This window comes from Eptatretus burgeri, chromosome 1, assembly GCF_056783735.1.
Source record: "Eptatretus burgeri isolate ZD-2024b chromosome 1, Ebu_testis_v1, whole genome shotgun sequence".
NCBI lineage: Eukaryota > Metazoa > Chordata > Myxini > Myxiniformes > Myxinidae > Eptatretus > Eptatretus burgeri.
Genome location: NC_140961.1, coordinates 75,436,385 through 75,450,620, shown reverse-complemented (window position 1 = coordinate 75,450,620; position 14,236 = coordinate 75,436,385). Strand labels below are relative to the sequence as shown.

Genomic DNA, 14,236 nt, shown 5'->3' with positions numbered 1-14,236 from the left:
AAGGTCTGAGGAGAGGGAAGAGGCTGCTGCCTGTCTGTCAGAAGGATGAGAGATACCATCGCAGAGAGTGGTGTCATCAGCAAAGAGATAAAGAGGATTTTCCAGAGTCAGTGAGATCATTTGTGAAGATGAGGAATAATATGAAGCCGAGAACACTGCCTTGGGTACTCCAGCCTTGACAGGAAGAAGTGACGAAAGGGTTCCGTTGAGAGCCACACGTTGGCTACAAGAGTGGAGGAAGTCAGCAATGCAGGAGTGGAGTTGGCCTTGGATTCCATAGGCAGACAGTTTGAAGAGCAAGGCAGGATGCTAGAATGTATCAAAAGATCAAGATATGTCCAGAGAAATGTCCCTGATCTCATGTCTGATATTGAAGGCCTCCACCATTGTTGAGAGAGGAGAAGCAGCATGTCCAAAGTTGAGTGACCAGGTCTGAATCCAAATTGATGATCTGAGTTGAGGCTGTTGGAGCAAAGGAATTATTTTAAGTCAACTGTGCTGATGGGTTCCATGAACTTGCTGATGATTGGAAGTACAGTGAGTGAGTTGAGCTGAAGTTAAGGGAATCCATTTTTACACCTTTTTTATGGAATACTGTGATGTTGGCTGATTTCCAATTTACCAGCTGGAGATAGGAAACCAGTCCTCAAGTGTTCAAAATAAATAATTAAATAATAAAAACATTCAAATCCGTGAAGCATGAATGTAGAAGCAGGTCACACTTTATGATCTACCAATAGTGGGGTCCAACAGTATTTGATTTTAAAAGGGTTGAGGGACACAGGAAAGCAAAAAATACCAATTACTGAGCGCGAAGGAGACAGGTGAAACTCTGTTATGGTCTCAATGCCTTTTTAATCCTTAAGATGCAGACTCACACAGGGACACAGGACGTGAGAGGGGGGGTGGGGGAGTAAAGAAGATTGGGAGGCAGAGGAGCTTGGCCTTTCCTTGAGTGAGGCAGATGGACTCAGCAGGTCTGGCATGGAGGTTGGGGTGCAGTGCGATGCCCACGGTGTAGCACACTGACTGACTTAGCGTGGTAACCCGTACTGGACTGCACTTCGGACTCGCAAACGATTCCAACACCAACTGGCACCGTGCCTGTCTCGTGCTGACTCTGTCACTCCAGGCTGACTGACACTTACTCACTAGCTCACTCTTGACTGCACACGCTTGCTTGGGCTTCTATTACCCTGGCCGTGATATCACCGTCGCTGATTCATTGGCCAAGCCACCCGCCATGTGTTCTGCACGACATCATACCCAAAAGTCCCACCTTTTCAGGCACCATTATCCCGAAGCACATGGCTAGGAATTAAGTAAAAGGGGATTAGAGTCATGCAAAGCACATAAATAGAGGAAAAAGACAGCAGGCAGGTGGAAAGATAAGATTGTGTGACACAGTCAATCCTGACAGCACTAATTGGGGTAAATGCAGGACGACTGACTCGAACATTACTTATGAGACAACTAGTTAATTAATCTTCTGACCTCTTAAACTATTTTCATATGCAGTACTATATATATATATATATATATATATATATATATATATATATATATATATATATATATATATATATATATATATATATATATATATATATATATATATATATATATATTGCTGCAAAGTTACCCTAGACCGAGAGGTAATCACACGAAGTTGAACTCTGTGTCCCATCTGCTTGCAGTCCATATACAGTTGAGTGGCAATGGAACAAATATGAAGATTTAATTTTGATGGTGCTGGCTTTCCAAAACGCTCCTCAAAGTCTTCTTGCACCTGTTTCATCATCCAGTTTGTGTTTCTCCTATTGTGGTACCACACCACTGCTTCCAGCCTCTCTTCCACTGTAAATGGGCTGGTGTCTGCCATCTTGGTTTAATCTGTACGACTGGTCAAAAGTTTTAGAACATCCCCATTTTTCCAGTTTTTACTGAAATTTAAGCAGTTCAAGTCCAGTGAATAACCTGAAATGGTACAAAGCTAAGCAGTAAACTTGCAGAGGTTAAAAAAAACATTTTAGGTTACCAAAAACTGAAAAATAATGTAAATTTCAGAGTTGTTAAAAAAGGCTCTTTTCAGGGAACAAGTAATAGGTTAGCAACTGCAGCTGTTCTGCAGCAATGGAAGTAAATTAAGCCTTGAAAGTTGATGCAAACAATTCCTCCAGGTGTCCCGACTTTTGTTGATTAGTTACAAACCCTCTGTCCGTATAAAAGCAGTGTTGGAACAGACTGTGTTGCTGCACCCTCTGAAGCATTATTTGGACAATATTGTACTGCAGGAAGTAGTATATTACTATCATAATGGTGAGAAAAAGACAATTAACAAAGGAAGACAGACAGACAATTATAACCATTAAAAGTGAAGGTCTTTCCTTTGGAGAAATTGCAAAGAAGCCAAGGTGTCAGTGAGTAGTTTCCTACACCATCAAAAGGCACTTGGAAACTGGAGGAAACTCTGACAGGAAGAGGTCTGGCAGAACCAAAGCCACAACATAATCAGAAGACAAGTTTCTGAGTCGACACCTTGCGTGATAGGCGGCTCACAGGAAGCAGCTTCAAGCACAGCTTAACACTGGTCGAAGTAAGGAAGTCTCAGTTTCAATTGTGAAGAGAAGACTTCGAGCTGCAGGTTTGACAGGTCGAGTGGCAGTAATAAAGCCATTGCTGAGATGGCAAAATAAGAAAAAGAGGCTTGCCTGGGCCATGAAACACCGCCAGTGGACTACTGAAAACTGGAAGAAGGTCTTATGGACTGATGAATCAAAATTTGAAATCTTTGGTTCATCACGCAGGGTTTTTGTACGCCATCGAGTAGGCGAAAGGATGGTCCCTCAGTGTGTAACACCAACTGTCAAACATGGAGGACCAAGCGTGATGATCTGGGGCTCTTTTGATGGATCTAGAGTCGGCGACTTTCACAGAGTGACTGGCACCCTGAACCAAATGGGCTACCACAGCATTTAGCAGCACCTTACAATACCCTCTGGTCTCTGCCTAGTTGGTCAGGGGTTCATCCTCCAGCAAGATAACAACCCAAAGCATACCTCCAGGCTATGTCAGAACTACCTTAGAAGAAAAGAACAAGACGGTAGGCTTCAAATCATGGAATGACCAGCACAGTCTCCAGACTTAAACCCCATCGGGCTGGTTTGTGATGAACTGGACAGAAGGGTGAAAGCAAGGCAACCTACAAGTGTAACACATTTGTGGGAACTTCTGCAACAGTGTTGGGAAGAACTTTCCGAACAATATTTGATTTCCATTGTAGAAAGAATGCCACGAGTATGTTCGGCTCTTATATCTGCAAAAGGTGGCCACTTTGATGAGTCAAAAATTTCGATGAAATTTTGTTCAACAAAACGATTCCATGATTTCTTTTTATCTGCGATTGTTTATTTGTTCTATGCTTTAATTTCAGAGTACATGGAAACAGTAAACTGCTTAAATTTCAGTAAAAACTGGAAAGATGGGGGTGTTTTAAAACTTTTGAGCGGTGGTGTACTATTTGTATTTGAAAAAAAAAGAGAAAACGGTGTAAATATACGCATGGTATAAACAAATCTTGTATAAGCAGCTAAAACCGTGTCCTGGGACTTATGAATCCCACTGTAGAACACAAATCTCCTTCTTGGCACTTCCAAAAACTTCCAGTGTAGCAGTACTTAGACAAAATATTGTGCTATTTTATGCCATCTCGCCCAATCAAATTTGCCGCTTGTGCTCTCAGCTTTGCGAATATCGAGATTTCGACAAAATTGCGGCTTTTAGGTAATACTAGATGACCTCTGAACCCGTTGGGTTCCCGTTGTGACAGCGGTTGATGAAAAAAAAATAATTTCAAGAAAAAAAAAAGATAGCTCCAGTTAACTATACCGCTGAGGTTGTTTGCATTAATCATTTGGCCTGTACGTACATACATACATACATACATACGTACATAGTGCTGTGGATCTGGGGTTCGGCGTGAGAGGAAGCACTGGGGTTTCTCCTGAACACCTGCGAGGTGCCTGCTCCAGTATGCCAATATGTCGCGGAAAACTACGCAGCCCGGTGGGTTGTTGAGCAACCACGAATGTTAATTAGCCTCGTAAACTTCAAAAAGGTAATCCGTGTGAGCACCGTTTACCTGTGGAGGTGACTAAATGAACCGAGTTTTGTGCCTCGGACTCGGACGACTGCTGAGTGATACAGTGAGTATACGCTGGCTAACAAGAGAAAATCGCTTGGGATAAAACTTCCCGTCCAACAAACATGCCGACTTTGTGGGATCAATGGAGGAAAGGACACAACGAGCTGGTTGAATTACAAGTAACATGACATTCATTGAAAGAAAGCGTGAGGAAAGGTGTGTTGCACAGTCAATACAAGAGGTTTATGTAGATGTGCATCAAACAGGTTTCCAGGCGGAGGGACCAGGACCTGTGGCACCCCCGTTGGTTCATACGCGATCACTCCAGTGCCGGCACGACCCACGCGAGAACACAGCCGTGAAGAGGGTGGCATTGACCTCCGGATGACTCACGAGATGGACCTCCATACTTAACATTGCGCTGGCATCTTCGGCTGCACTCTCTGGATATAAACATGAGCTGGACACCCAATTGGGGACCACAATGAAGCGGAGCACCAGGGCTATTCATGTGGTGTTACGTGGTGATTAGCACGCTCTGGCACTTCGAGTTACAGACGTCTGAATATCCAGGTCCGAGGTGCCTGCTATTGGTACATTGCGCTTGCTACTCCAAAAGCAGCTGCCGGTGTGTGGTAAATGTGTGGTCGATGTGATGGATGGCAGAGGCGGCATGGCGGGTGAGTTGTGGCATGGTTGTTTGCTGTGTTTGAGGTGGTATGGTGGTTCGTTGTGGTTGTTGAGCAACGGCAAATGTACAATGAGCTTGAGTAATGTGACAATAAAGGTGTCTTGATGTTGTGTGAACGTCGCAGCATTTGTGGGTAAAGAGTGGTGAAGGTTGAAGCATGTGGCGTGGGATTCAAACTGGGATTTGGCATGCGTATGTAAATTAGCGATGTGTGTGGCATGCTTGTTTGTTGTGAAAGAGGTTCGTGTACAGGGAGTCAAAGTGGGAGAAAATTGGCCTGAATGCAAAAACGTTATGGTTGGCACAAACCCAACACAGCTTATCACCTAAAGTACACCATCCCCACTGTGAAGCATGGTGGTGGCAGCATCATGTTATGGGGATGTTTCTCATCAGCAGGAACTGGGGCACTTGTCAGGATGGAAGGGAAAACGGATGGAGCAAAATACAGAAAAGTCCTCGATGAAAACCTGCTACCCTCTGCAAGAAAGCTGAAATTGGGATGGAAGTTCACCTTTCAGCGTGACAACGACCCGAAGCACACAGCCGAAGCTACACTGGAGTGGCTAAGGAACAAAAAGATAAATGTCCATGAGTGCCCAAGTCAGAGCCCCGACCTGAATCCAATTGAAAATCTGTGACATGACTTGAAGTTTGCTGTCCATCAACACTCCCCATGGAACTTGACTGACCTTGAACAGTTTTGTGTAAATACTGCCCAATCAAGGTGTGCAAAGTTGGTAGAGACCGATCCCAACAGACTCACACCTGTAATTGCTGTCAAAGGTGCTTCCACCAAGTATTGGGAGGGGGGGGGCAGGGGTGGACACTTACCCAACCAAGATATTTTAGTTTTATATTTTTAGATCCTCGTGGAGGATCTCTAATTCTTATTCCCGTTGTTGTTCTTGTGGACTTTATTGTTTCACAGCCTCCAGTTTTCATCGAAACTTCCTGAAACTTGGCATATATATGTAAAACTACCCTGCGCAGACGGTAACCATCTCCGATTTTGAAAATTCCTCCGAGAAAAAAAAAGTTATGACGTCAAAATATCTCCGCTCATGGAAATCGCCTAAAAAATTATCTCAAACGAGGCAAGCTTTTTGAATTCTGTTTGCGGGAATCGAACAGGGCATTAGCAGAGATGAATTACCGCACATGTGATACATCACTATGACGTCATATCAATTTTTATGACGTCATTCCTATTTTTTGACATTTTTTTGTTTCACAACCCAGAGTTTTATGTGCACGTTCGGGACCGGTCGCTTCACCCCCAGTCCTCGCATTGGGAACGTGGCCTCAAAATTAAAGTGTGAAATACACGTTTCAATAATATTATTGTTGGTAACTTTTTTTAATCCGAATAGGGCGGGAATTTTTACGGAGCAGTGACGGAGCACCACGTCTCGCTTGACCCACTTGCTGAGGGCCAAGTGAGCGGCTTGCAAAGCGGTTGATACGGAACGGCCGGCTTGGCAAGCGCTAGCTAGCTGCTTAGCAACAAACTACCCCCGGCATTCGGTATGTTCCCCCCCCCACCCCGATTCCTGATCGTTTCTCATATGCAGGTATAAAATTTAAAGGTTACAAATAAAAGCAGCGTTTCGATTTCGGGTATTGCAGTCGTCTCGAGGTTCTAGACCGATGACGCTGCATACTTGAGCAACGTTTATTGGCTGCAGCGCAAAGACCGGAAACGCGTCATCGTTCCCTGACCCGGATGTTGATTTTCACATCATCAGGGTAAACCTGGCGTCGAAAGAAAAACCAAAACATCATTATTTTTTTCCCCATAACTCATTACAGCAAAAACTAATTTCGGGGATTGATCAAGGGTCACTTCAGTCAGTGAAAAAAAAAAAAAGTGTGCATTGAATGAGGAAGAAGAAGATTCCCCACCTGCTCTCGCAGTGACGTAAAGAAGCGCTGGTTGCGACCAACGAATTGAAGCCACTGTGTGTAGGACTCGGAGAGAGACGGATTCGCCCGGTAGATTTACCAAATGTCGATTTATTGCCGATAGAAATCGAAATGAAAGTGAATGTGCCAAGGAAGGCTCCTTTCGTGACGTCGTTGATCTGAATGACGTCAAACCATTTGTCGTGGTCGTTTACCGCCCCCTATTGACCACCGTAGAAATGAAAAACGCTCCCCACTCCCCCCCCCTTCCTCCTTTCTTCATTGGGGGTTGTCATCATCATCATTATTTATTTATTTATCTCTGCATTTAAAATGAATAGATAAATAATCCTCGCCCGGGTGTCTTCCTGTCCGCGTCTCTCGGTTCGTTCCTGTTTCCCATCGTCGCCTCACTCCGTGACGAGCCGAGCGGGCGCGATGGCGGTCACGGTGAACATCAAGTTGCCCGGACGTACTCTAACCGGGCTCCTTCACGCTCACAACCGGGCAGCGGACTGGTGGGTGTAAATGTTGTGGCACGGCACGTTCGGGGACGCCGTGGTTACTGATACCGCACGTGTACTGTGGCTGTGGCTGTCGGCTCTGTGGCTGTGGCTGTGTCTGTAGGCTCTGTGGCTGTGTACTGTGGCTGTGTCTGTAGGCTCTGTGGCTGTGGCTGTAGGCTCTGTGGCTGTGGCTGTAGGCTCTGTGGCTGTGGCTGTGTACTGTGGCTGTGTCTGTAGGCTCTGTGGCTGTGTACTGTGGCTGTGGCTGTGGCTGTAGGCTCTGTAGCTGTGGCTGTAGGCTCTGTGGCTGTGGCTGTGTACTGTGGCTGTGTCTGTAGGCTCTGTGGCTGTGGCTGTGTACTGTGGCTGTGGCTGTAGGCTCTGTGGCTGTGTCTGTAGGCTCTGTGGCTGTGTCTGTAGGCACTGTGGCTGTAGGCTCTGTGGCTGTAGGCTCTGTGGCTGTGGCTGTGTACTGTGGCTGTGTCTGTAGGCTCTGTGGCTGTGGCTGTGTACTGTGGCTGTGGCTGTAGGCTCTGTGGCTGTGTCTGTAGGCTCTGTGGCTGTGTCTGTAGGCACTGTGGCTGTGTCTGTAGGCACTGTGGCTGTGGCTGTAGGCTCTGTGGCTGTAGGCTCTGTGGCTGTGGCTGTGTACTGTGGCTGTGTCTGTAGGCTCTGTGGCTGTGTACTGTGGCTGTGTACTATGGCTGTGGCTGTGGCTGTAGGCACTGTGGCTGTGTACTGTGGCTGTAGGCTCTGTGGCTGTGGCTGTGCACTGTGGCTGTGTCTGTAGGCTCTGTGGCTGTGTACTATGGCTGTGGCTGTAGGCTGTGTACTGTGGCTGTGTACTGTGGCTGTGTCTGTAGGCTCTGTGGCTGTGTACTGTGGTTGTGTACTATGGCTGTGTACTATGGTTGTGGCTGTGTACTATGGCTGTGGCTGTAGGCACTGTGGATGTGGTTGTGGCTGGTGGAGCCGCGGAGCGCGGGCCCAACACGGCGACGTGAAACGGTTGTTTTAAAAATCAACGCTTCTTGCCTCGAGTTGTTGTGCCTGCGCAGCGGCACGTGGGAAGCGTTTCGTGTTCGATGACGCGGGCAGTGCGGCTGATGCAGTGCCCCCATCGGTGAGGACGGGGGTCGAGGTCGGCCAGGATGCCGGACCCGGAGCACTGATTCACTACGACACCGAAATACAGGAACGTATACGGAAACGGAGGATGGTTGATCGTGTCGATTGTTCTATTCTTTGTGACCCCGAGAGGCTTCACACCAAAGAGGTCAACGATTTACACCAAAGAGGTCAACGATTTACACCAAAGAGGTCAATGATTTACACCAAAGAGGTCAACGATTTACACCAAAGAGGTCAACGATTTACACCAAAGAGGTCAACGATTTACACCAAAGAGGTCAACGATTTACACCAAAGAGGTCAACGATTTACACCACAGAGGTCAACGATTTACACCACAGAGGTCAACGATTTACACCACAGAGGTCAACGATTTACACCACAGAGGTCAACGATTTGCACCACAGAGGTCAACGATTTGCACCACAGAGGTCAACGATTTGCACCACAGAGGTCAACGATTTGCACCAAAGAGGTCAACGATTTGCACCAAAGAGGTCAACGATTTGCACCAAAGAGGTCAACGATTTGCACCAAAGAGGTCAACGATTTACACCAAAGCGGTCAACGATTTACACCAAAGCGGTCAACGATTTACACCAAAGACGTCAACGATTTACACCAAAGCGGTCAACGATTTACACCAAAGCGGTCAACGATTTACACCAAAGACGTCAACGATTGACCGTATCCTTGCCCTTTGTGTCTCACCGAACGCAGACAAGAGTTTTGGCAGGGGCTGCTTGCAGACTTTGTTGATCTCTGTAAAGCGTTTGATTCAGTGAATCGGGATGTCCTCTGGAGGATTCTTGGTCTTCGTGGGGTGCCACCAAAACTGATCGATCTGATGTATGAACCATACTCTGGTACTGAGAGTGCTGTGAAGTGTGGTGGTACCATCTCTGACTTATTTCCAGTTGTTACTGGAGTTCGTCAGGGGTGTGTACTGGCCCCACACTTTTCAGCACTTGTATGGACTGGATTTTAGGGAGGATGTCTGAGAGATCAAGCTGCGGTGCATCGTTTGGGAATGTCAAGATCTCGGACCTTGACTTTGCAGATGATGCAGTCATCTTTGCGGAGACTTTAGACATCCTCTTGGGGGCCCTTGAGGTGCTGAATGAGGAGTCGGAGCCGCTGGGATTACGGTTTTCTTGGGTCAAAACTAAGATCCAGGCTTTCGGTGACATCTTGGATGCTGCTGTCCTGTCTGTGTCTGTTTGTGGTGAGGATGTTGAGGTCGTGGAGAGATTCACTTACCTTGGCAGTGATATTCATGTCTCTGCTGGCTGCGAGTCAGAGGTCAATAGACGTCTGGGTCGGGCCTGGGGAGTCATGGATTCACTGGATCATGGGGTGTGGCGCTGCCGGTACCTGTGCGGGAGGACGAAAGTCCGAGTCTTCAGGTCCTTGGTACTTCCAGTCTTGCTCTATGGATGCGAGACTTGGACTCTGACCAGGGATCTGAGACGGAGACTTAATTCCTTTGGTACCAGGTCTCTTCGGAGAATCCTTGGCTATCGCTGGTCGGATTTTGTGTCCAACGAGCGGTTGCTGAGAGAAACTCGGATGAGATTTGTTACCTGCATAGTCCGTGAGCGTCAGTTGCGGCTGTATGGACATGTGGCTCGTTTTCCTGACTCTGATCCTCCTCACCAGATTCTCTCAGCGAGGGAGTCTCATGAGTGGAGGAGGCTAATGGGCCAACCACATGCCTCGTGGTTGCAGCAGGTTGACCATCATTTCAAGGAGATGGGGATGGGCCTGTCATCTGCCTGGGGGATGGCCAGACGGAGGCCCCTGGAGTACCGGCGGAAAGTGGACACAGCGACGCGCTGTTCTGGCACATGCTCCCATACCTGACCTGTAGGGGAGGGGGATGGTTGGACAAGGGAGGAGTGGGGAGGTAAGGAGAGTTGTTGAAAGAGTGTGGAGGATTGCAGAAGAGCTTGGGGAGAGGGCCAGATGAAGAGGAGAAAAGGCTCGGTGATGGGTTGAGATAGAGTGGGGAATCAGAGTGGGGGGTGGGGGGGGGGGTCATACATACTTTATCTTGTGCAGTATGTATGAATAAGCCTGGTCTGGCAGGATTGCCTCGTGCTTGAGGTCCTAGAGGTTTGCATACTTGTCTCTGAAAGCTGTCTAGCCTGGGTTCAAATCTCAACCCAGCTACAAACTGTCACCCTAGTGTTTCGCAGCATCAATGTGTGTGCCGTCCTTCGGATGGACGTTAAACAGGCATCCTGTCTGCCAGAATTGGTTGGTGGGGGTTAAAGATCCCATAGTGTCCTTTTCAAAGAGTAGGGGAGTTTTCACCGGCACGATGAACAAATAACAAATTCCTCCCCCAAACGACTGCTGGTAAGGCAATGGCAAACCACCGAGCATAATCCTTGCCAAGAGACTGTTTCGGCAGCATCAACGCTCTGTAAGAGTACGGTACATCTCATCATCAATATGCCTGACCAACTTCATTCAACTGTAATATCCAAGAAGCTTTGTTTCAAGGCATGAGTTTGTTTGTTCTCCACCTTACTTGGGTTACTAAAACATCATCATTCGGACCAATGTGCCAATTAACAATTATGTAGTCAGCCAGTATGGTTTGCACAGCTAAATCCTTTGTCGTATGTTGTTTTCTTTTTCTCCTCTTTCCTTTCTTTGCTCCTGCAGGGGATGGCAAGGATTGCTGGCCTATGGCTGTCAGTCCTTGGTTATGATTGTTGACCCAAAGACCTGTCAGACCATTCAATCTCTGGACAAGCACAAAACACCTGTTGTCAAGGTAAAAACTCATCCACAATAAGCATGTGTGAATCTTGTTGTTTTTTTGTCTTTGGTTGGGGTGGTTTGTTGACAACGTAACGTAAACTTTAGAAAATTACTACTGTTTTTTCCCCCTTATTATGGTGTTTATGAAACTATCCTTCCCAGGCACAAGTTTTGTCGTTGGCGAACTTGTATCAAGAAAGAGAACAGGCATTTCATTTCAAGCTATTTTTAATTACCCTCGCAGAAGGATTCGGAGAGGGTATTGCATTTGGGTCCGTTTGTTACTTGGCAATTTTTTTATTTTTTTTTGGACAGGTATTTTGAACTCCTCCGTTTGTTTGTTTGTTTGTTTGTGTGTTTGTTTGTTTGTCCGCTCACCTCCAGCCTAAACTGCTCAACCGATCGTTCTGAAATTTTCAGGGATTAATGTCACCAAACCTGCGATGGTCCGGCATTGAAGTTTCATAAAATTCGGTTGACCAAAAAAGGTCTACATAGGCCAATAGGCCAATTTGAGCCAATTTGTTTTTAATATCCTCAAATTTCATCTGATTGACTTGAAATTTGAGCAGGATTTGCATATCAGGTCAGTGTATTCAACCACCTACAGTATTACTTTTGAGGTTATCATGGGTCAAAAGGTCAACATAGGCCATAAGGTCAACGCAAAATGGGTCAAATTTTTGGATTGTCTAAAATTGTCAATTTTCATCCCTTTTACTTTAAATGTGAAGACCATTTGAAAATGAGGTCGTTGAACTCAACCATCTATTAATTTTGAGGTCAACTTCGACCAAAAGGTCAACATAGGCCACATTTCTAAAGTCCTCAATTTTCATCCAATTAACTTGAAATTTGAAGAGCATTTGCATATCAGGTCACTGACTTCAACCACCTACTAATTTTGAGGTAAACATAGGCCAAAAGGCCAATTTGGACCAAATTTTCTAAAATCCTTAATTTTCATCCAATTGACTTGAAATTTGAAGAGCATTTTCATTTCAGATGGCTGAATTCAAACACCTATTAATTTGGAGGTAAACATTGGCCAAAACGTCAAAATAAGCCAAAAGGCCAATTTGGGCCAAATTTTCTAAATCCTCAGTTTTCATCCAGTTGAGTTGAAATTTGAAAATGATTTACACATCAGGTCACTGAATTCAACCACCTATTACTTTTGTGGTCAACATAGATGAAAAGGTCAGCATTGGCCAAATTTTTAAAATCATCAATTTTATTCCAATTTACTTGAAATTTGAAGAGCATTCTCATGTCAGGTCGCTGAATTCAACGACCAATTTTAAGGTCAAAAGGTCAACACAGGCCTAATTTATAAAATTGATAGGGCCAAAAACTAGATTCCATTCCATTCCATTCGGACCATACTCTGTGCAGAGCATTGGTGCTGCCAAAGCAGACTCCTTGACTATTGGGTACAATGCTGGACAGGTCGCCACTCCGACACAGTATACCAGCAAGCTGGCACTCAATTTGCCGACCTCGAAAGGATGACAGGCAGAATCAACCCCACCTGGTATTAATTCAACAGAAAAAGGGAGATTTGAACTCAGGATTCTTGGATCCCAAGCCCACCACCCAAACCATTAAGCCAACACCAGTCATAAAAACTAAATATATCACTATATCTCAAAAAGTTGTGGACGAGTTATGACAAAACAAGGTGGATGAGTTGCATAGGTGACAAGAACAAGAGGATTGGATTTTGGTTCGGATCCAGCACATCAGTGGGATACCAAACGTGAGCTGTTCCATCTGGCAGAGGTATGTGTTCTACCGAGTGCTGTTTTGCCAAGTTGTCACTCTGTGAGTGATTTTTCATTTGTTTGTCTGTCTGTCTGTCTGTTTGTCCACACAGAACTTTCGTGTTTTTCTCCGCAACCTCTTGTCGGATTGAGTAGTCTCACCAATGGTGAAATTGAGACGAAAGTTTCACCATTGGTGAGACTACTCATGTAGAATGTTTCAATGATAATTATGATGTCATAGGTCACGTGGTGTAGCAGCCATATTGGAAAAATGGAAAAACTTTGGACCTCTGTATCTCAAACTGCATCAAGGAAAAATTTGAAACTTGGCACAGAGCAAGTTCTCCTCATGGGGATTGTGTGATTTTTTTTTTTTAATGACTTTATAGGTGCCCTCATTATGATGTCATAATTGCACATGTAGAACGCCACATCCGATCAGTATGAATTTTTTGAGTCATCTTGGGATAAAATAGTCCACAGAAAAAAAAATTCATGACGTCTTCGGTCACCTGATTCGGCAGTCATTTTTTTTTAATTATTTTTTTAAACCTTCAAAAATCTTCTCTGAAATGGCTGAACAGATCAAGGTGAAACTTTACACCTATTACTGCATATCCATGAGGAACAAAAGTCACACATATGATGTCATAGGTCACATGGTTTGACATGCATATTGGATTTACCTGAAAACCTATAAAAATACGCCACTCAAAAGAAGTCCTGGCTAGGTTTTTTTTTTTTTAAACAAAAATCTAAATTGCTGTACAGTATTTTTATTGATATTTTTCTTTGAGTGAAATGGTTATTGCTGTTAGTTAGTTATTGGTGTCCTTCATGAAGGATACCATGGGATACCGTTATTGGTGTTATGAGACCCTGAATTTAGTCCACGCAGGTTTTTACCCCTCAGCCCGAATTGGCTAAGGGGTATTGTCGTCATAGGCGTTGTCCGGGCGTCTGTCAACTTTTGGTTTCCGTCAATTTCGAGGAGAACACCTTGTCCGATTAAATCCATTTTTCCAGGGTATGTTGGGGTTGAGTAGAGGAAGGTTCCTTTTGATAATCAGTGCGATGCAATATCCAATATGGCGGCGAGGGCAGCCATCTTGAATTTGGTTTCCAGACAATAACTTGAGAACGGCTTGACAGATTGATTTTATTTTCATGGGGGTGATTAGAGGAAGGTTTCTTTCGATATACAGCACAATCCGATATCCAATATGGTGGCTAGGGCAGCCATCTTGAATTTGGTGGGCGTCCGGGCATCTGTCAACTTTTGGTTTCCGTCAATTTCGAAGAGAACACCTTGTCCGATTAA

At 45.3% G+C, this 14,236-nt stretch overlaps 1 protein-coding gene across 2 annotated transcripts in view; it reads left to right on the top strand.

Moving 5' to 3' along the window:
• Positions 1-6,713: 6,713 nt before the first annotated feature.
• The window catches only part of WDR11 (WD repeat domain 11), a 154,627-nt gene continuing 147,104 nt past the window's right edge, over positions 6,714-14,236 (top strand). The window contains exons 1-2 of one of the 2 annotated variants that reach the window (XM_085888613.1): positions 6,714-6,830; positions 11,051-11,162. In XM_085888613.1, the coding sequence (XP_085744739.1) occupies positions 11,094-11,162 (69 nt within the window). In that variant the 5' untranslated portion in view covers positions 6,714-6,830; positions 11,051-11,093. Of the gene's footprint in view, positions 6,831-6,994; positions 7,259-11,050; positions 11,163-14,236 lie in introns of those variants that run through there. The other variant, XM_085888604.1, reaches the window with a different exon arrangement.